The sequence below is a fragment of the Callithrix jacchus genome, chromosome 8 (genome assembly GCF_049354715.1).
Source record: "Callithrix jacchus isolate 240 chromosome 8, calJac240_pri, whole genome shotgun sequence".
Classification (NCBI taxonomy): Eukaryota; Metazoa; Chordata; class Mammalia; order Primates; family Cebidae; genus Callithrix; species Callithrix jacchus.
Window position 1 is genome coordinate 94,663,426 of NC_133509.1, and position 21,117 is coordinate 94,684,542.

Sequence of the window (21,117 nt, forward strand, 5' to 3'; positions counted from 1 at the left end):
CCATTTGCTTGGTAAATGTTCCTCCATCCCTTTATTTTGAGCCTTTGTGTATCCTTGCATGTGAGATGGGTTTCCTGGATACAGCACACTGCTGGGTTTTGGCTTTTTATCCAATTTGCCAGTCTGTGTCTTTTGATTGGTGCATTTAGTCCATTTACATCTATGGTTAATATTGTTATGTGTGAGTTTGACACTGCCATTTTGATGCTAGCTGGCTGTTTTGCCCGTTAGTTGTTGTAGATTCTTCATTATGTTGATGCTCTTTAGCATTTAGTGTGATTTTGGAATGGCTGGTACTGGTTGTTCCTTTCTATGTGTACTGCCTCTTTCAGGAGCTCTTGTAAAGCAGGGCTGGTGGTGACAAAATCTCTGAGTGCTTGCTTGTTCGCAAAGGATTTTATTTTTCCTTCACTTCTGAAGCTCAGTTTGGCTGGATATGAAATTCTGGGTTGGAAGTTCTTTTCTTTAAGGATGTTGAATATTGGCCCCCACTCTCTTCTGGCTTGTAGAGTTTCTGCCGAGAGATCTGCTGTGAGTCTGATGGGCTTCCCTTTGTGGGTGACCCGACCTTTCTCTCTGGCTGCCCTTAGTATTTTCTCCTTTATTTCAACCTTGTTGAATCTGACGATTATGTGCCTTGGGGTTGCTCTTCTTGCGGAATATCTCTGTGGTGTTCTCTGTATTTCCTGCATTTGAGTGTTGGCCTGTCTTGCTAGGTGGGGGAAATTTTCCTGGATAATGTCCTGCAGAGTATTTTCCAGCTTGGATTCATTCTCTTCATCACATTCTGGTACGCCTATCAAACGTAGGTTAGGTCTCTTCATATAGTCCCACATTTCTTGGAGACTTTGTTCATTCCTTTTTGCGCTTTTTTCTCTGATCTTGGTTTCTCATTTTATTTCATTGAGTTGATCCTCGACTTCTGATATTCTTTCTTCTGCTTGGTCAATTCGGCTATTGAAACTTGTGCATGTTTCGCGAAGTTCTCGTATTGTGTTTTTCAGCTCCTTTAATTCATTCATATTCCTCTCTAAGGTATCCATTCTTGTTATCATTTCCTCAAATCTTTTTTCAAGGTTCTTAGTTTCTTTACGTTGATTTAAAACATGTTCTTTTAGCTCACAAAAGTTTCTCATTATCCACCTTCTGAAGTCTAATTCCGTCATTTTGTCACAGTCATTCTCCGTCCAGCTTTGTTCCCTTGCTGGTGAGGAGTTTTGGTCCTTTCTAGGTGGCGAGGTGTTCTGGCTTCGGGTGTTTTCCCCCTTTTTGCGCTGGTTTCTTCCCATCTTTGTGGATTTATCCACCTGTCGTCTGTGTAGTTACTGACTTTTTGATTGGATCTCTGAGTGGACACCCAGATTGTTGATGATGGAGTATTTCTGTTACTTGGTTTTCCTTCTACCAGTCTAGCCCCTTCGCTGTACGACCGCTGAGGTCCTCTCCAGGCCCTGCTTGTCTGGGGTGCACCTGTAGCGGCTGCGGAACAGCGAGGGATGCTACCAGTTTCTTTTTCTGCTATCTTTGTCCCAGGATGATGTCTGCCGAATGTCAGTCTTATGGATATAGAGGGGTCAGGGAGTTGCTTGAGGAGACAGTCTGTAGGAGCTCAAGTGCTGAGCTGTGAGCTCTGTTGTTCATTCAGGGCTGCTAGGCTGCTATGTTTAGTTCTGCTGCAACCTAACTCGTAAGAAAACCCCTTTTTTTTCCTCAGATGCTCTGTCTGGGGGGGGTTGGGGCTTTCCTTGTGAGTGTCCGCCTCACTGTCCTGCCCAGCTAGGAGGCAGTCTAGTCACTTTTTGCCTGCCGAGGCTCCGCCCTGCTGGTGTGAGGTTCGCCCTTTTCCTGCAGGCTCCGCCCTTCTGCTGTGGTCTCCGCCCTGTTGCCTCGGGCTACGCCCTGCGGCGGAGTCTCTCTGTTGTACCGCGTTGCTTTGGCAGCGGCAGGCTGTGTCAGCAATGGGCGTGTACCTCAGTAGGGGCTGATTGCCTCGGTAATGGCTGACGCCCCTCCCCCACGGAGCTGCACTTTAAAAAAAAAACCTATTCACCGGGAGGGTTTGGAATCGCCGTTTTGTTTGTCGCACTGCGCTCCCCCAAACGCTGAGTCCCTGGGATTTCCTGGGCTGGGTCACAGTTCAAGACCCGTTCAGTCTCAAGTTCAGCCCTCTCGGGTCTTAGTTTGCCGGTTCAACAGGGCACCCGTAACAGTGCGCTTTTGTATGGAGCGCTGTGGAGCGCCTCTGCTCTCCGGCGCGGGCCGGAGCCGCACCGGCTGCCGGCCACGCCAGCGGAGACCTCTGCCTGGCGTCCCGCGTCTCTTTTATACCTGGGAATTTCCCTGTTCTGTGGGCAACTAAGATCCGTCTGGAAATGCTTCCCCGACTCACCCTCTCTGTGCGTCCAGCAAGAGCTTCAATCCTGGGTTGTTCTCACAGCGCCATCTTGAGTCCTCCTCCTTCTCTCTTTCTTTCTTTCTCATGAGTCCCTATTTCTTTTTCTAGTTCACCACTTCACATCTTAATATGGTCAGTTCCTCCTATCTGCTCATCCAGGTTGTAATTTCTCTTGTTTTCTGCCTTATCCTTTCTACCTGAATATCACATGCATAGATCTTGTTGAATTTGTATTTGCCTTCTCATATATCATAGGACAATACAGGAATGCACATGTACACGTAGGCATGGATCTTGTCTGGCTTTTACATAATTACATATGTAGTTCCAGAACTTCAACCCAACATCCCTGTTTACATGGGTCTCAGATCATCAGAATATCATCATTATCTCATCAGAATATATCATCATTTTCAGCTCTTATTCATTCTTTATTCCACCTCCTTGCCACTATATCAACACCTTTACATTATTTCTTCTACCATTGTAATGGGAGCTGTTTCTTTTACTTATTGCCGTTAGGTTTAGAGTTAGTGTTACAGCCACTTCCTTGCTTTTTTGATAGGCCCAAGCCCTTTTAAAAAAGTAAATAGAATCCCTGATAGTCTGAATTCAGTATGCAACTAAGGAAAAAAGGGTATTTTAAAAGTGGTCTCAGGAGTCCATGTAGATTGTTGGTATGTTTATTTATATTATTTATTCAACAGCACTTCCAAAGGTTATAACAGTCATTATAATTTTGCTTAAGCACAGATTTAAAGAGTAAACTCATTCAAGACACTTAAATGGTGAATGGGCTTAGCCAGCTGCCAAGCATTTATTTTGCCACGTGGTGGTGGTGTTCACCTTTAATACAAAAGTTATTTTCATAATCACAGCCTCATCGCCTACTTGTTAAATGACTATTACCATTGTCATTTTACAGATAAGGGAACTGGGTAAATTTTATGCCAAAGTGGTATTTTCAAATTTTAGGATGAGTAAAGGTGGCTAGCTTAGACCTTTCAAATGTCAAGTCTCTAAAAATGACTATAAGGATATTAGAGGTAGCCAGAGAGAGGAGGAACACTGCATGGATGTCTATGTGTATTTCTTCATCTTTTTATTATAAAATAAAAACACAAATACAGAAAATTACATGCTATACACATATGGTTTAGTACATTGTTATAAGGTGAACATGCTTGTAATTAGCATCCAAGAAATAAAACCTTTGACACCTAGGGCAAAAGTCTCTTCTATGGCCCCTGGCCTTCCTCTCCCCACAAGAAATCATTATCCTGACTTCTGCAATAATCTTCTTCCCGGATTTTTCCCTGATAGTTCTATAACCCAAATGTACATCTCTAGCACAATAATTTGGCTTTGCCATTTAAAAAAAATGTACTGTATTTTTTGTTGCTTTTGGCAACAAGTTACATTATTTGTAGCAACCTGTTATTATTACAGAGGAAGTTTATATGCATTGCATAAAGAGAGAAAATGTAGGTCAACAAGAAAACATTCTTACCACCCAGAGATCAACCTTAACATCTTTGTACACTTTTTTTTTTAATTACAGTATCTTACATTTATTCAATCAACAAGTGTTTATTGAGCATGTGATATTTGCCAGACACTATTCTATGTACAGTTGATACAATAATGATTAAAATACGGACTATCTCTTTCATTTTCCTTATTGTTTATTCTTTTTTTTTTAAATTTTTTATTGGATTTTAGGTTTTGGGGTACATGAGCAGAGCATGCAAGACAGTTGCGTAGGTACGCACATGGCAGTGTGCTTTGCTTTGCTTCTCCCCTTCACCCACATTTGGCATTTCTCCCCAGGCTATCCCTCCCCACCTCCCCCTCCCACTGGCCCTCCCCTTTTCCCCCCAATAGACCCCAGTGTTTAGTACTCCCCTTTCTGTGTCCATGTGTTCTCATTTTTCATCACCCGCCTATGAGTGAGAATATGCGGTGTTTCATTTTCTGTTCTTGTGTCAGTTTGCTGAGGATGATGTTCTCCAGATTCATCCATGTCCCTCTCCATGGACTCAAAGAGAGCTCCAATCCTGGGTTGTTCTCACAGCGCCATCTTGAGTCCTCCCCTGTGTACACTTTTAAGTCTCTTTTAATTGATAGATTTTCCTTCAATTTCCCATAGTTTATATCTAGAATTACTTGAGCCTTTCAACCCAAAGAATTTTCCACAGCCTGGGATTTGCTTACTTAAGATACATATTATATGCCTTCCATCTTTTGCATTTCCTACAAATTGGCAAGTGGATCCAGAGATAAGATCAGACCTAGGTTCCATTTTTTCTGGTAAAACTAATGTTTGACAGGACTGTAGGAGACACATGATATCTTATTGTCTCACTTTTGTGATGCCAGAAGCCATTATTACTTAATGCCATTGGGGATTACAAAATGGTGATATTCTTATTCTATCATTGTTTCCTTTATTATTTGGAATACTTTTACAAAGAGACATTTCTCATCTATTATTTTATTTCCCAGTGGTAGCATTCACATAGAAAGTACAGAATAGATTCTTATCCACCAATTTGCAAGATAATGAATTGGTTCCCTATCATTTGCCAAAGTGAGCAACTCTTGTTTTAATATCAGTATGATCTATCCCTCCAAGATGGCTGATCGCTAACAGCTTGGGATTGTAGCTCCCAGTGAAAGCACAGAGAACAAGAGGACACCACACTTTCAGACAAATTTTTGTCGCTCACAGACCAGAAGATTCCCAGTGGAGGAGCCCCACAGGTCGCCAGCGTGACTCTTGTGGCCGGCGCAGTGGTTTTGCCAGTGCCTCGGCATGGCTGCTCTTCGTGCAGAGTACACAGGACTGGTTCCCCTTCTGACTGATGTTTGGAGCTCCAGGAAGGCAGAGCCACTTATTACGGACTCAAGAAGAAAGCCAGACTGGAGATTCCCGGGCAGAAGAGCACCATCAGTCTTATCGCTGCTGTTTTGGCTGGCGCAGTGGGTTGCTCGGATTCCATCGCTGGGAATCAATAAACTGGATGTCCACTCAGAAACCTAATTAGAAAGGCGGAAACTGTAAAGAGGACAGATGGATAAATTTCTAACAAAGGGAAGAAACCAGCCTAAAAAGGCTGAGAATACCCAAAATCAGAACCCCTCTTCCTCTACAGGGGATTACAGTTCCTCATCAGCAACAGAACAAGCCCTGATGGAGAAGGACTATGTTCCATTAACAGAAGTAGGCTTCAGAAGGTGGATGATAAGAAACTTCTGGGAGTTAACAGAACTTGTTCTAACCCAATGTAAAGAAACTAAGAACTCTGAAAAAAGGTTTGACGAAATGCTAACAAGAATAGACAATATAGAGAGGAATATAAATGAACTAATGGAGTTGAAAAACACAACACAAGAACTTAGCGAAATATGCACAAGTTTGAATAGCCAAATTGATCAAGCAGAAGAAAGGATATCAGAGGTCGAAGACCAACTTAATGAAATAAAATGAGAAGACAAGAATAGAGAAAAAAGGATAAAAAGGAGTGAGCAAAGTTTCCAAGAAATATGGGACTATGTGAAAAGACCTAATTTACATTTGATAGGTGTACCTGAATGTGATGGAGAGAATTAATCCAAGCTGGAAAATACTCTTCAGGATATTATTCAGGAAAACTTTCCCAATCTAGCAAAGCAGGACAATATTCAACCTCTGGTAATACAGAGAACACCACAAAGATATTCCTCAAGAAGAGCAACCCCAAGGCACATAATGGTCAGATTCACCAGGGTTGAAACGAAGGAGAAAATACTAAGGGCAGCCAGAGAAGAAGGTCAGGTTACCCACAAAGCGAAGCCTATTAGACTTACAGCAGATCTCTCAGCAGAAACCCTGCAAGCCAGAAGAGAGTGGGGGCCAATATTCAACATCCTTAAAGAACAGAACTGTCAGCCCAGAATTTTATATCCAGCCAAACTAAGGTTCACAATTGAAGGGAAAATAAAATCTTTTATGAACAAGCAAGTACTCAGAGATTTTATTACCACCAGGCCTGCTTTACAAGAGCTTCTGAAAGAAGCATTATACATAGAAAGGAACAACCAGTATTAGCCTTTCTAAAAATATACCAAAAAGTAAAGAGCATCAACATAAAGAAGAATTTATATCTACGAATGGACAAAATAGCCAGTTAACATCAAATGGCAGTACCCCTAAATTTAAGTTGACTAAATCCCCCAATCAAAAGATACAGCCAAAACCTAATGGTATGCTACATCCAGACCCATTTCACATCCAAAGATACACAAAGACTCAAAACAAAGGGATGGAGAAAGACTTACCAACCAAATGGAGAGCAAAAATAAATAAATAAATAAATAAAAAGCAGGAGTTGCAATTCTCGCATCTGATAAAATAGATTTCAAAGCAACAAAGATATAGTGGTAAAATGATCAATGCAACAATAAGAGCTAACAATCCTAACACCCAGATACATAAGACCCATAAAGAGATTTAGACTCAACAAGACAGAAAATTAATAAGGACATCCAGGACTTGAACTGAGATCCAGAAGAAGTAAACTTAATAAATATTTATAGAGCTCTCCATTTTAAGTACACAAAATATACATTCTCCACTTTAAATACACAAAATATTGATAGGCCATTATTAATACCCATTTTTAGAATAAAGCAATATTCCCGTCCTCTCTCCCTCTTCTTCTTCCTCTTTCTTCCTCTCCTTCACTGCTTTTTTTTCTTTCTTTCCTTCTCTCCTTTCAAAAACAAAAATCAGTATAAATGCAGGGACTTACCCATATTTGGTTATATTCAATCCATTGCAATTTTTAACATGATTGAAGCTCAGATTGTCTTATCCTTAACCAGTGAGAGCTTTTCAAAGTTAACTTCTTTTGCCATGACCCTCATGGTCTTTGATAGCCTCTTTGACACTTGGTATACAAAGATGTTTCATACACATCTTATATGTTTTCTGTTGCAGACATGGTATCAGCCATGTCTTCAAGGCTTAGTTTCTTTCATTTTTGGAGATGGAGTTTCACTCTGTTGCACAAGCTAAAGTGCAGAGGCACACACTCAGCTCACTGCAAGCTCCACCTCCCAGCTTCAACCCATCTCCTGCCTCAGCCTCTCAAGTAACTGGGATTGTAGGCACACATCACCATGCCCGGCTAATTTTTGTATTTTAGTAGAGATGGGGTTTCACCATGTTGGCCAGGCTGGTCTCTAACTCCTGACCTCAGGTGATCTACCTGCCTTAGCTTCCCAAAGTGCTGGGATTACAGGCATGCGCCACCATGCCTGGCCAGAACCTTTTAGAGAGAAATGGTCCTTCAGGAATTCAATCCAATTGGTCATTATTTCTAGGTCTTTTCACTGGGCTGAACTTGTTGGAGGGCATATGAATATCTGTGTGCATGTGTATATAAAGTCATGAATTTTTTATACTTCCAATTCAAGTTCAAGACTACAAAGTTTTTACTTTTACTTTTCTATTACTAACATATATACACTTTTCTCATACCAATAATCCTGATTCTTAAGGATACAAGATGATAGAATATTTAATAATTACTCATTGTTTTATCTACTGTTATACACATAATGGTGTCAGAATGATAGTACTTATACTATTATCAATATTATTTACTGGAAAAATTTTCTAAAAATTTTGTGTAAGTTCTTTCCATTCTTCCCAATTAAAAAAAACAATTTAAATAATTATAACTATATTGTCACAGCAGGTAGCCTTATGCTCTGTATACTCTCCCTTTTAATTAATTGGTAATTGTATATTTACTTCTCATCACCAGTCTTTATGTTGGTATCTCTCCAAACATTTTGATTGTCTGAAATATATTCTATTATAGATAATCAGGAAGGAGTTATAGGAACAATATTCCTATAGTTTAGCTATGTCCTTCATACTTGTAATGTGGTTTTGGTTGGTGTAAAATCTTTGGCTCACTATTTTGGGGGGCATCGTAAATATTACTTCATTGTCTTCTATTCCAAAGAATTGCTGTAGAAAGTCTGATGAGAATGTGTGATTTTTTTTTTAATCCTTTATAAGTCACAAGGCTTTCTTCCTTCTAGATAGCCAAATAACTTTTTCAGTTTTCCTTAAAGTCTAATAAGTTTACTAGAATTTGTCTTGGTGTTGGTTGTTCTGGGTTGTTTTCTTCAGATCCACAGTATCATCTTCCAATATGTAGCTTAAAATCACTTTTTTTCTTTCAGGAAAGATGTTTTGAATGGGAAATTTTTAGCATTTTTTTCTGTTTCCTTGCTTTTGTCTTATTCTTCAGGGACTCTCATTATCCATAAATGAAATCTTCTTTATCCTCAGTATTTGTCACTTTCTCTTGAATCCTTTTTATCTCTTTATTCATTTCTTATCTTCAAATTTTTTCACTTTTTTATCTTGTATTTCTCTTAAAAGTGTTACCTGTTTTTTATTCACTCTCGGATATGACTGATTTAGTTTTTATTTCTTAAATTATTTATTTCATTTTTTCTGGTCCTTTCACTCCACTTTTTAAAATAGTTTTTTAGTTTGTAATCCAGATTTATATTGTTATTTTATGTCTCATATCATTCTTAACATCTCTTTGTTTGTTTTAAAATGGTAAGTTAATAGTCATGATATGTTTCATGGAAAAATTTTTTAACATATTTTTCTGGTGTACTTTTATTGCCAGCAGCAATATTAATCTCTGTCTTCCCCCTCTCTGCAATCCCACCATAGCTTTGTCTTGGATTTGACCTCAGTACTTTTCTCTGCTCATCTGTAAGTGAAATTAGTTTTTCTTAATGTTTAAAATGAGGTGAGGTTCAGGAAGCTTTTCTAACTTCACAGATCTTCCTCTTCTGTTGTTTATGTGCAGTGTTTAAAAATTGTAATTCTTACTTCCTGAGATGCTTTTGGCTCTATTCCAATCCTCCTCTTTAGACCTTCTTTTTTATTTGCCTCTCTTGTCCTTATCCTGTTTAATTTTTAGTTTAGCCCCAGCAGTTTCTTCTATGAGAAGGATTCTGTCTTGAAGGGTGTCACAGTGGAATAGTTTTTAGATTCATAGGGGCTAGACTATTCCAGGGACTGCTTCCTTCAGACTTTTCTTTTTTCTTTTTCATTTTCTTTTCTTTCTTTCTTTTTTCTTTAAAGGCAGGGTCTCACTCTGTCACCCAGGTTGGAGTGCAATGCACAGTCATGGAGTGCACTGCAGCCTCAACTTCCTGGGCTCAAGTGATTTCCCCTGCCTCAGCCTTCTGGATAGCTGGAACTACAGGTGCATGCCACCAGACCCTTCTAATTTTAAAAATAATTTTCTAGGGATGGGGTTTCACTATGTTGCCTGCATTGATCTCAAACTCCTGGTCTCAAGCAATTCTCCTGTTTCAGCCTCCCAAAGTGCTAGGGTTACAGGAGCCACTGTATCAGGCCCCTTCAGACCTTTTTACTGTGGATGTCATGTACTCCTTTGGTATTTAAGAGAGCAAAACTCCTCCCTATTTCAAGTGCTAAAAATTAGTCTCCACACTTTCCAGGGAATATTTGTTTACTATTTTGGGGCTCTCCTGCTTTCAGGTCCATCAGATGCTGCCCTGACACTTCCTTCTTTTCTCACATGGATACCATGCAGGTCTTGTGTTGTTGGTGGTTTATTTCTACCAACTTCTTTTGGAGCCTACAGAGCAACCTTGTCATATAGTTTTGTTACAAACATTGTCCATGAAAATTTGGCTTTTTCTATTTGCTCTGTTTTTATGTATGGTTTCACAATGATTGAAAACTTCTGCTGCTTCTGCCTCTGTAGTCTCTTGGTTTTATATGCATGTTTATTATTATGTTTATTCCAATATTATAAAAGGTTATGATCCAATTTAATCATTCACTTAGAATGCCTATTTTCTAAGTTTTTAAATTTGCCTTGGGATACTCATCTTTATTATCATTTTCCTTAAGTGTATACTAACATAGACAATTTCTATGCTCTTCTTGCATGCTTCTCATATAAATGAGGTAAGTTGGTTCTTCTAGGTTGTAGAAAGTAAACGTATTGTTGTTAGAGTGTTCATCATTCCTGGCCTTGCCTTCTATATCAATATACCCAAACTAAGGCTTTCTTTATGTGGTGGAAGGCCTGGGATTTGTAAGTGGTGGAAAATAAATAAATACACCTTACAGTTTCATGGAATTTTTCAGAAATCTAAATAAGACATCCACATAAGGTAAATTAAAATGTAATAAGCTGCATGTCTGTCATTCACTTACCATTATTATCAGGAAAAGAGAATATCTGGGAGAAGGAAATAGGAAGAGATGTTTTCTCTGAAAATAGCTCACCATAATTAGTATTGACTAGGGAAAAACAAATATAAATGGCTATTTGCAAACTTAATCTAGATAACAATTACAGTTCTAATTTTTATTGAAATAATACTATCTTACCTTTCTGAATGAGAAATCCATTGTTAAGTTGTTCCTGATGTCTAGAGATAACTAGGTTTAGAGAATGAACCGGTATCTCTAAGAAAATTTGAGAGGTGTTTTGAGTTCTTTGTAATGGACTGGACTGGACTGTAACTTAAGAGAGATTTTTAAACTCAAGAACAAGAAATATTAAAACAAAATGCTACTGCAAAACTGAAATACTGTTTCATGAATATTTAATAAGTTCCTAGAATCTGTTTTATATTCTGAAGATACGGAAATAAAGATTCCACCCCTGTTTTCAAGGAAAGAAGACAGTTATTTTTTTTTATGATGTGTGGTTCCCAAATGCTGGTCCACAGGCAGGTGCCACAATGTGGGACAAGTTTTCACCAGTCTATGATGAAAATTGGAAACAGAAGTGCCACGTAGTAAACTTTTATAAAGCCAAATTCATTTTACTTAAAAGTGGTTTTTTTTCCTAAACTTAAGGCTTTCATACTTTTTTTTTACTGTCAAATAGCCTTTCGTTCAAGAAATGATGATAGTAAGAGATAATTTTTGTTTTGTCTTGCTAATGCTTGCTTCTGAGAATGAAAAGTTAGTAACACTGTTCGGTTCCAGAAATATTTTTAGGTTTTGATTCACCTCTTGAAACCTGAACCACTATAGGAAGTTCTATCCCCAAAATAAAAATTATACCGTATAAAGGAATGAGTAAGTCTATTCTGAATTCAAACAGTTGTTTAAATTAAGTTGTAGAGAAATCAAATGTAACAAATTAAAGTCTTAGAGATTTCTCACAAACAAGTAAGAGGAAGATATGAATAGACAAATAGCCAAAGACAAGAAAGGCAATATACAAAAAAAGGAATTTTTAAATGGCTAGTATAAGCACATCGAAAGATGTTCAACTTCACCAGTAATAATGTAAATTAAAATAAGGCAGGTGGATCAGTATTTGAGAATATGGGCATTCTCATAGTGTACTGTTGGAAGAAAGTATTGGTACAAACTTCCTTGAAATCTACTTAGCAGTATTTATGAAGAGTCTTAACAATGCAGAAAGTCTAAGAAAGAGTGATCCTGTTTCTAAAACCTGTTCTGAAAAAGATTTTGGAGTTGCAATTAGAGAATCATTCTCATGGATGTTTGTTGCTGTGTTGGCAACAATTAGAAACATAAAGATCTATAGCAAAATGTTTTTAAAAGTTATAATCACATATTAAAATATCAAAGTCATAAAAATCATTTTAAGAAGATCTAATACTGTGAAAAAATATTAAAAGGATATACTATATATATGTTTTACATAAGAAAAAATATGTGCATATAATGAAAAACAATGCTTCAGTGGTTCTTTCTGAGCAATAGGATTATATGTGCTTTCTATGTTTTCTTTTGATTTATTTACTATATTTTCCAAATTTCCAACAAGGAACATGTGTTACTTTCATAATTGAAGAAAATTATTATTAAAAATTATGTACTTTTAAAAAAGAAAATTATTAGTATTGAGTTAATGGGTTTAGTTTCTAACTCTGAAGATGAACCGAATTAAAGCTATGGGTTCAATGGTATAAACCAGAAGCCTGTATATTAAAAAAGTACATTTTGTTTGTTGGGGATAAATTGGTTTCTTTATTTCTTCTCTCCTATGAAAACAGACATTGCCACTGTATGTTACAAGGATGAAATATTAATTTAAAGAGAATTACTAACAAAATATCTGTAGTTTTTTAGACAAATATGTATGTTGATACCATCACTGCAATATAACTACTGTTTAGGTGTCCTGTGCGGATTACCAAGAAGCATGTAAAGTACGTAAAGAACCACAGAGAAACTATTTTGTAAATACAAATTATGATTCTCTTAGCATCACTTTTATTCGTATGTGTTGCAGTATAACCTTGAATATTTGGATGCAAGCCATAACCATGTGATAACTCTTGAGGGATTTAAAGGTCTGATGAAACTGAAGCACTTAGACTTGAGCTGGAATCAACTGAAAAAATCTGGTGATGAAATAAATACGTTATGCAAACATACTGCAAGCCTTCTTACACTTAATATTCAACATAATCCATGGCAAAAGGTATGCCACAGACATGTTACTAAAAAGCAAACATTTTTATTTCAGAGACATTTCCCTTCTAACTTTACTATTCAGTAATAGCCAGAGATGGGCAAACTGTCTTTGTATTTCTAGACTTCCTTCCATGAAGTCATTCATGAGTTGGATTTAATGTACTGATCAAATGAATCAGATGTTAATATAAGAAAAGACTATAATTTCATATCAGATTTTTTGCAACCTTGAATAGATTGAGAACATTATTGCTTTCAGTCATTGATGTCATTGCCATTGGCAAACCTCCAGAAAGTTTATATAGTTCAGTGTGCCAGAACTCTATATTAATGAGGCATGAGAACCAAGAATAATATAATACAGTGAGAGAGGCATACTGTTAAGAAAGAAACATAATTTGATTTATAATATGTCCTAATCTGTGATTAAGCAACATGTTTTACAATTTTATTTTGCTTTTTGTATTATTTGTTTTCTATTTTAAGTCCAGAAATCACTTCTCCTCACAACCTGCATTACAAAGTCTTATGTTCCCTTATAAAAAGGAAATCTGAACATTATTTTTTCTTATTACAAAAATATGTGTATTAATACTAGGTAATTTCCATATTCCATGACTACATTGGTGTATCTTCAAGTATTTAAAATAAGTCCAAAGATTATAATTTCAAGAATCGTCCCTGCTCTGCCTTTAAAAGATGTATATAAGGCTGTGTTCAGCCTATAAAAAGGAAACTAAAGCACAATTGGTCTTTTAAATTAGCCATATTACTAAGTTCATATTGTTGTATTTCTTCTTATTTGCTCAGTAGAAGTGAATACTGTTTTTCTTTTGCCAAAGCATATTTCCTGGATGATCACAGTACAGCTATCTCCCTGTTGCCCAATTGGATTGTCAAGGGCTAAAGATCTGTGCTGAATTACACACGGAGATGACTAGCTTACTGTTGATCTAGATAAACCAGGAGTCACTACAATTGTTCTTTTAACACTTCTCACCACCGTCACTTTCCAACAGCTTATGGGATTTCCCTCCCTCATCAGAGTAAAACCATCCACCTTCAAACAAACAGATTAACTCTTAAATATAATTTCATTTCAACTATTATTGAAATAATTCAGCTTTTATTTTTAGTTATATGTAATGAACAAGGAAATGCATAATTTTGAATTCTATGGAAGGATATGAAAAATCACTCATTTTCATACCATATTTAATAGTTTATCTTAAAAGAAATAATTTTTTGCCATTTTTCCCAAGCCAGCCACATTGAGACGGACTGTTATTGGCAGATTAAAGACTCTTACCCATTTAAATGGAATCTTCATTTCTGAAGAAGAAGCAACAGCAGCTATGAAGTTTATTGCTGGAACAAGGATGACTCAGGTTAGATTTTACTGTTTACTATTCATTGTGCTATTTAGAACATACAAATAGTATTTCCCATACTCTTCTGTCAGTAAGATTTTATATTCCCTCTTATCATATTAATAAAACATTAATACAGAGAAATCATAACACTTGATATTTGTTTCTGTTTAAATGTATCTCATTTAAATACCAAATGGTTGTATGTATTCTCTTTATTGTCCATGAGCACTACACCAAAAATACCTCTAGGGTAACTGTTTTTTGCCTAGTCACCTGAACTCACCAGAGCCCTTTCTAGAGCCTACTTGAAAATAAGCAACTTTCTGAAGATAAAGTAAGCTTAGAGGCTTTCAGAAAGCATTCAGTGAATTATCTATCTACTTAGTATTGACATTATATTTATTTGACTGAAAAGAACACAATCCATTAACATGGAAGGAGAGGAAATACCATTATTATCCATATTAAGAATGCTGTACTTTAGCCAAAGTAGCTTCAACATCCTAAATATATCTACTCTAGTTTTCTAGCTATTTACTTTTTGTGAAGTATCTGAATATTAATTCCTTAAGTGATATAATTTTTAATCTTGGAACTATTCAGATTTTTGAAAAGAAACTTTTTTGTTGATTATACAAATCATTAACACTCCAAAAGAAGAGTTGGGCATTTACCCTAAGAAAAGAACTGAAAATAGAACTACCTTATACTCAGCAATTCCATTTCTGGGGCTATTCCCAAAAGAAAATTAATTGTTCTACTAAAAAGACATATGCATAAATATGTTCATTGCAGCACTATTCACAATAGCAAAAATATGGAATCAGCCTAGGTGCCCGTCTGTGGTGGACTGGATAAAGAAAACATGGAAAATGTACACCATGGAATCCTATGCAGCCATAAAAAAGAATAAAATCATATTCTTCGCAGCAACATCGATGCAGCTGGAGACCATTATCCTAGGCAGCTTAACACAGAAAGGAAAAACTAAATACCATCTGTTCTCACTTATAAGCAGGAGCTAAACACTGGGTACACATGGACATAAAGATAGGGGCAATACACATTGGGGAATACAAGGAGAAGGAGGGAGATGGGTGGGGCTGAAAATTTGCCTATTTGAGTACTGTGCTCACTATCTGGTTGATGGGTTCAATCCCACCCCAAATCTCAACATCATGCAATATATCCTTGTAACAAATCTGCACATGTACCACCTGAATCTAGAATAAAAACTGAAATTAAAAAGATTAAATATTTTTTAAAAAACAGAAATCAGGCTGGGTGCAGTGTCCCACACATGTAATCCCAGCACTTTGGGAGGCCAAGGCAGATGGATTACCTGAGATCAGGAGTTTCACCAAGATGGTGAAACCCTGTCTCTACTAAAAATACAAAAATTAGCCACGCGTGGTGGCATATGCCTGTAATCCCAGCTACTCAGGAAAGTAAGGCAGGAGAATTGCTTGAGTCCAGGAAATGGAGGTTGCAGTGAGCTGAGATCGTGCCACTGCACTGTAGCCTGGCCGAAAAAGTAGAAAGAGAGAGAAAGATTGAGAGAGAGAGAGGGAAGAAAGAAAGAGAAAGAAAATCAAAGTCTACTACAATCCTCCAAGACAACGTGTTATATGGCACAGAGCTAGACAGGTAGACCAATGGAACAGAATAAAGACTTAATATAGACTGTAGAAACTTTATAAATAACAGAGCTGCCTTTGCAGATCAGGGAGATTATTCAATAAAAGGCTTTAAGGACTTTATTGTAAAAGGCAAAACCAGAAGTTTTTCTGAAGAAAATATCAGAGATTATCATTATGACCTTGAATTAGTGAATAATTTAGTAGGCAAGAAACAAAGAGCATAAACCATAAATAATAAGACATGTATACATTAAAATTAACATATCTTTTTTCAAAGAAAATGAAAAGACAAGCTACATACTGGGAAAAGAAATTTGCAACACAACTGTCAAAAGATATTCTTTATATATGCAGAATATACAAGGAAAAAGACAACCAGCCAAGCAGAAAAGTAAGCCGAAGATCTGAACAGACACTTCACTGGAGAGGAAATCAAAACAGCCAATTAACTTAGGAAAAGATGCTCCATCCACCACATTAGATTTCAAGAAAATGAACATTAAAATCACAATGACCTACCAATTTTTGCCAGTTTTATAGATGAGCAGAAACTTTAAAGCTTGACAATACCAAGTTGTTGCAAGAATATGAAGTAAAAGTGTAATTTTTCCAAAGTGGTAGAACCACTTTGGAAAACAATTTGACATTATTCAGTAAAGCTGATGTGTATGTGTGTGCGTGTGTATATATATGCACACACATATATGTATTCAACAACCCAGCAATTTTACTTAGGGGCATATACTCTAAATAAATTCTTGCAGGTATGTACCAGGAAACATGCACAAGAATATTCATGACAGCAGTGTTTGTCATAGCAAAAAATGAATCAACCCCAATGTTCATTGACAGGAGAGTCATTAAGGGAATACTATACATAGTACATATGAATGAACTACAGCTACATACAGAAGCTTAGATAAATCCGATGAATATGATGTTGAACAAAAAAAGGCAAGTCATAGAAGGAATACGTACATATTATTCAATTTACATAAAGTTCAAATATGTGCAAAACTAAATGATACATTGTTTATGGACACAGACATAGGACTATAAAGAAAGCAAGTCAATGGGGGACAAAACATTTGAGATAATGATCACTTCTAAAGGGAAGGAAAGAATAGGGCTTAGATCAGGCCCACAGGGTGTTTGCAATGTATTCATAATATTCTAGCTCTTAAGTTGGTTTCACGGGTGGATTATATGGGTGTTCATCATATAGTAATCCTTTTACAGTCTTACAAATATTATCTTGTAATGGTTTGATATTTGCTAAAACAGAAATAATGTAATTAAAATGTATCTAGATATTAAAAACAATTTAACACAAAGGAAATGTTATATTAAAAAATTTTTTAAATTATTTACTGGGCCACTCATCTTCCCTAGGAAACAATAATTTTACTATATATCAACTAACCTCTGTATACTGTTTATTCACTGTATTTTTTAAATTTTATTAGTTATCTCTCTTACGGCATTCTAGTACTAAAGAGGAGAGACCACGGATACTTAGTATATGGCCTTCTGCCAAAATTCTGACGCAGATTTCAAAGTTAGGAGCTCATTTACATCCAAATGGAAACTGGTACTTGAAGGTAAAGCTAATTTTATTAAACCTAATATAAAGCTTAATTTAAATCTATTTTTAAGTCTGTGTTGGCCTGTGTATCATAAGCCCCAAAAGAAAGCTCCAAAGATTAATTAAAATAGGGAAGAAACACTTAAGATCTACCCTCTTGGCAAATTTCAAGTGTACAATATAATATCATTAACTTTAGTCATAGGGTACATAGTACATTAGGGTCTCCAGAAATTACTTGTCTTGCATAACTGAAACTTTGTACCTCTTGACCAACATATGTCCATTTCCCATTGCCCCCAGCCCCTGGCAACCACTATTCTACTCTCTCCTATGAGTTTGGTTATTTTAGGTTTCTTTTTCTTTTTTTTTTTTTTTTTTTTTGAGACGGAGTCTCGCTCTGTCACCCAGGCTGGAATGCAGTGGCGCAATATCGCTCATTGCAACCTCAGCCTCCTGGGTTCAAGCAATTTCTCCTGCCTCATCCCCCAAGTAGCTGGGACTACAGGCATGTACCACCATGCCCCACTAATTTTTGGTATTTTTAGTACAGATGGGCTTTCACCCTGTTAGCCAGGATGGTCTCGATCTCCTGACCTTGTGATCCACCCATCTCAGCCTCCCAAAGTGCTGGGATTACAGGCGTGAGCCATCGTGCCCGGCCCTAGATTTCATATATAATTGAGATCATGCAGTTTTTAATTTACAGTGTATACTTATATCAAGTTTATACATCTTAAATATGTGCAATTTTAAATTGTCAATTATACCACAACAGAGATGGAAAAAATAAAAATAAGAAAGACATTGTTATTATTAGAAAAAGTAATACATTTGTCACATTCTAAAAAAATTAAAAAGGAGGTCAAGTCAGGAGTGGCTATGTCAGAGGGGCTGGGCCTTGACTGTGTTCACCATCGAATTAGAAATTTAAGATAAAGGCGCACTAAAACTGAAGGGTAGATTCTGATAACACGTCAGAATAGGCAAGCAAAATTTAAAGGCTCAGAGGCAGAGGTCAAGCCAAAATTTGGATAGCGAGATCAGGAATAATGACAAGAGAGTAGGAAAGCTGGTCAGAATTTAGCCAAGGATAAAGGAAAAGGTTATAGAATACCACCAGCTTCTTGCTATATTAGGTCTCCTTATACCTCTTGACAAACATAGAAACTGGGCTAAGTGAAGATGCACCTTGAAAATGGGAGACATTGTTGGCATTACTTTTATTACAAGATATATATATATATATATATGGACATTGAGCTGCAAATGAAGGCCTAGTGACAGCTTTGGCTGACCCAAAGGCAGTTCTGGAATTAGAATGGCCCTTTAAATTTGTCCTAAGTTGGGCTGAGACGGTCAGGCCTTCATATGTCTCCATCACTGGCTGAGGGACAACTTGGGAAGGAGCATAACCTTGGCAGCTATCTACACTGAGGCAGTCCCTGCAGGGACTGACAGCTGAAGGCTTTCTGCCGGAATCTCTCCCAGCAGCTGAGACAAGTCCATTACTGCAGTGGGACTCTAGCACACCAGTGTCCTTAATACCATATAAGTCCTCCTGGAGTTACAATCTTGTCAAATTTTACTTTTCTGTAAACTAACAGCTTTACAATATCTTTAGTTCCTGAAGGAATTCTTTTGTTATTTGAATTATTTTATTAGCTTTTTAAAATCTTATAACATTGATTGAATTTGTTTATGATTCAGAAATAACATATAATGTAAATTATTCTACAGATAACTGCCTTAAATTTAGATGGACAACATCTTTTTAAAATCACAAATTTAGAAAAATTGGAAAATTTGAAATGGGCATCATTCAGCAATAATAATCTCACTAAAATGGAGGGCCTGGAATCCTGTATTAACCTGGAAGAGCTCATACTAGATGGAAACTGCATCTCAAAGATAGAAGGTAAAATATTTAAGAACTTTGAAGTATCAAAATATGTATATCTAAACAACAGAGCAAAAAATAACAGGGAACAAAGTTTCTGAAGAAGAAGATCTCTAGGAAAGTTCCAAGTTTTGTGGCAGAGTATTCTAAATACCTGTGTGAGGTAATGCAATTATTAGTTAACTAGATTGGAGCATTCTACAATATGTATATATACTTCAAAACAGCATGTTGTACAAGATAAATATATATGTCAAATTAAAAAATAAAAGATAAATAAAAAATTAAAACAAGTTCATACCCATTAGTGGAATTTGTGACTATGCCACTATTTATAATGAGCCCAGGAAGCTGACTTTCACCTCCTGTGGCTTCTCTCTCCTCTCCTCTGTGCTAGTTTACAATCTTGTTACCAAATCTAGCACATACAAACTATGTAGTCATTAATGTCTGTAAAGTTTAATAAACAGATGAATGACATATGCTTTTGAAAAAGGTAAAGCAGCCTAGTTCAGTTTTGAAAATATAAAATTAGGTTATATTTAGAAATTTGAAGACTTTAACAAAAAATGAAAATTATACTCACTAGAGGTTGAAAATAAAATATACTACATGTAACCTTTTATATGGATCCACATACAAGCCTAGTTAAGCAACTTTACTCATATCCTAATAATGATACATTTTATTTGACTGTTTAAAGTTTAGTATTAGAACACATTTTTCTGAACCAGAGAGAATAAAAAAGACTTTTCCTCCCTTCCCCCTTCCAAACTTCTTAGATTCTTCACTTCATTTGGATTTATGCTTATCTATAGCTAAAAATCATGAGTTTAGACAACATGTCTCAGAATATATAGTACTACGTCAAGTATTTTCTGACTCCTTCCTTCCTAGCTTTATTTTATTCTCTCTCTCTCTTTTTTTTTTTTTGAAATGGAGTCTTGCTCTGTTGCCAGACTGGAGTACAGTGGTGTAATTTCTGCTCACTGCAACCTCCTCTTCCTGGGTTCAAGCGATTCCCCTACCTCAGCCTCCTAAGTAGCTGGGACTATAGGCAGGTACCATCACACCCAGCTAGTTTTTTGTATTTTAGTAGAGACGGGGTTTCACTACTTTGGCCAGGATGGTCTGGATCTACTGACCTTGTGATCTACCTACCTCAGCCTCCCCTATTTTATTCTTACCTTCATTAGAAAGAAATTGAAAGAAACTTTCCATGACTTGCTACCAACTTTCTCTTATTTTCCCTCTCCATCTATTCAAAAGAGGAACTCCTAGAAATTAAAAAATATATCCACAAGTGTGCACTATTTGATTGAAAAGAGAAATATGTATATGTGTGTGTATACACACACACACTTATCTGAGTAAAGAATATTTCTGTGTGTGCATTTTGGTGACATGGTTGTCTTTGTCAAGGAGAGAAGGTAAGAATTAGAAATGGCTGGGAAAGAGAATTCACACTTTATTCATTTTTGAATTGGATTATTTTTAGCATTTGTATATAATACACTTTTTATAAAATAGAAAATTTGATTTCAAAGAGTCATATGTAAAAGCAAGTATTAAATATCTTTTGGAATATATAACTTTTTTTATATATTTCATTTTAATGGCTGTTAACAATATGTTTCTAAAACTTTCTTGATCTTAAGAATCACTTGGGATACTTAATGTACAGATTCACAGGCCTCTC

The 21,117-nt window shown here is 36.4% G+C and overlaps 2 protein-coding genes across 21 annotated transcripts in view; one reads left to right on the forward strand and one right to left on the reverse strand.

The window, feature by feature from the left end:
- RTN1 (reticulon 1) overlaps positions 1-21,117 on the reverse strand; it is a 495,935-nt gene that overhangs the window by 385,506 nt on the left and 89,312 nt on the right. For 10 of the 11 annotated variants that reach the window (XM_054240000.2, XM_078335057.1, XM_078335059.1 and 7 more), the window contains one exon: positions 14,230-14,288. The exons of the other annotated variant lie outside the window; for it this stretch is intronic. In XM_054240000.2, the coding sequence (XP_054095975.2) occupies positions 14,230-14,233 (4 nt within the window). In that variant the 5' untranslated portion in view covers positions 14,234-14,288. The remainder of the gene's footprint in view (positions 1-14,229; positions 14,289-21,117) is intronic. 11 annotated transcript variants of the gene reach the window in all.
- Positions 1-21,117, forward strand: part of LRRC9 (leucine rich repeat containing 9) — a 142,023-nt gene that overhangs the window by 55,540 nt on the left and 65,366 nt on the right. For all 10 annotated transcript variants that reach the window (XM_078335045.1, XM_035262027.3, XM_035262028.3 and 7 more), the window contains 4 exons: positions 12,736-12,927; positions 14,183-14,308; positions 17,400-17,534; positions 19,259-19,436. In XM_078335045.1, the coding sequence (XP_078191171.1) occupies positions 12,736-12,927; positions 14,183-14,308; positions 17,400-17,534; positions 19,259-19,436 (631 nt within the window). The remainder of the gene's footprint in view (positions 1-12,735; positions 12,928-14,182; positions 14,309-17,399; positions 17,535-19,258; positions 19,437-21,117) is intronic.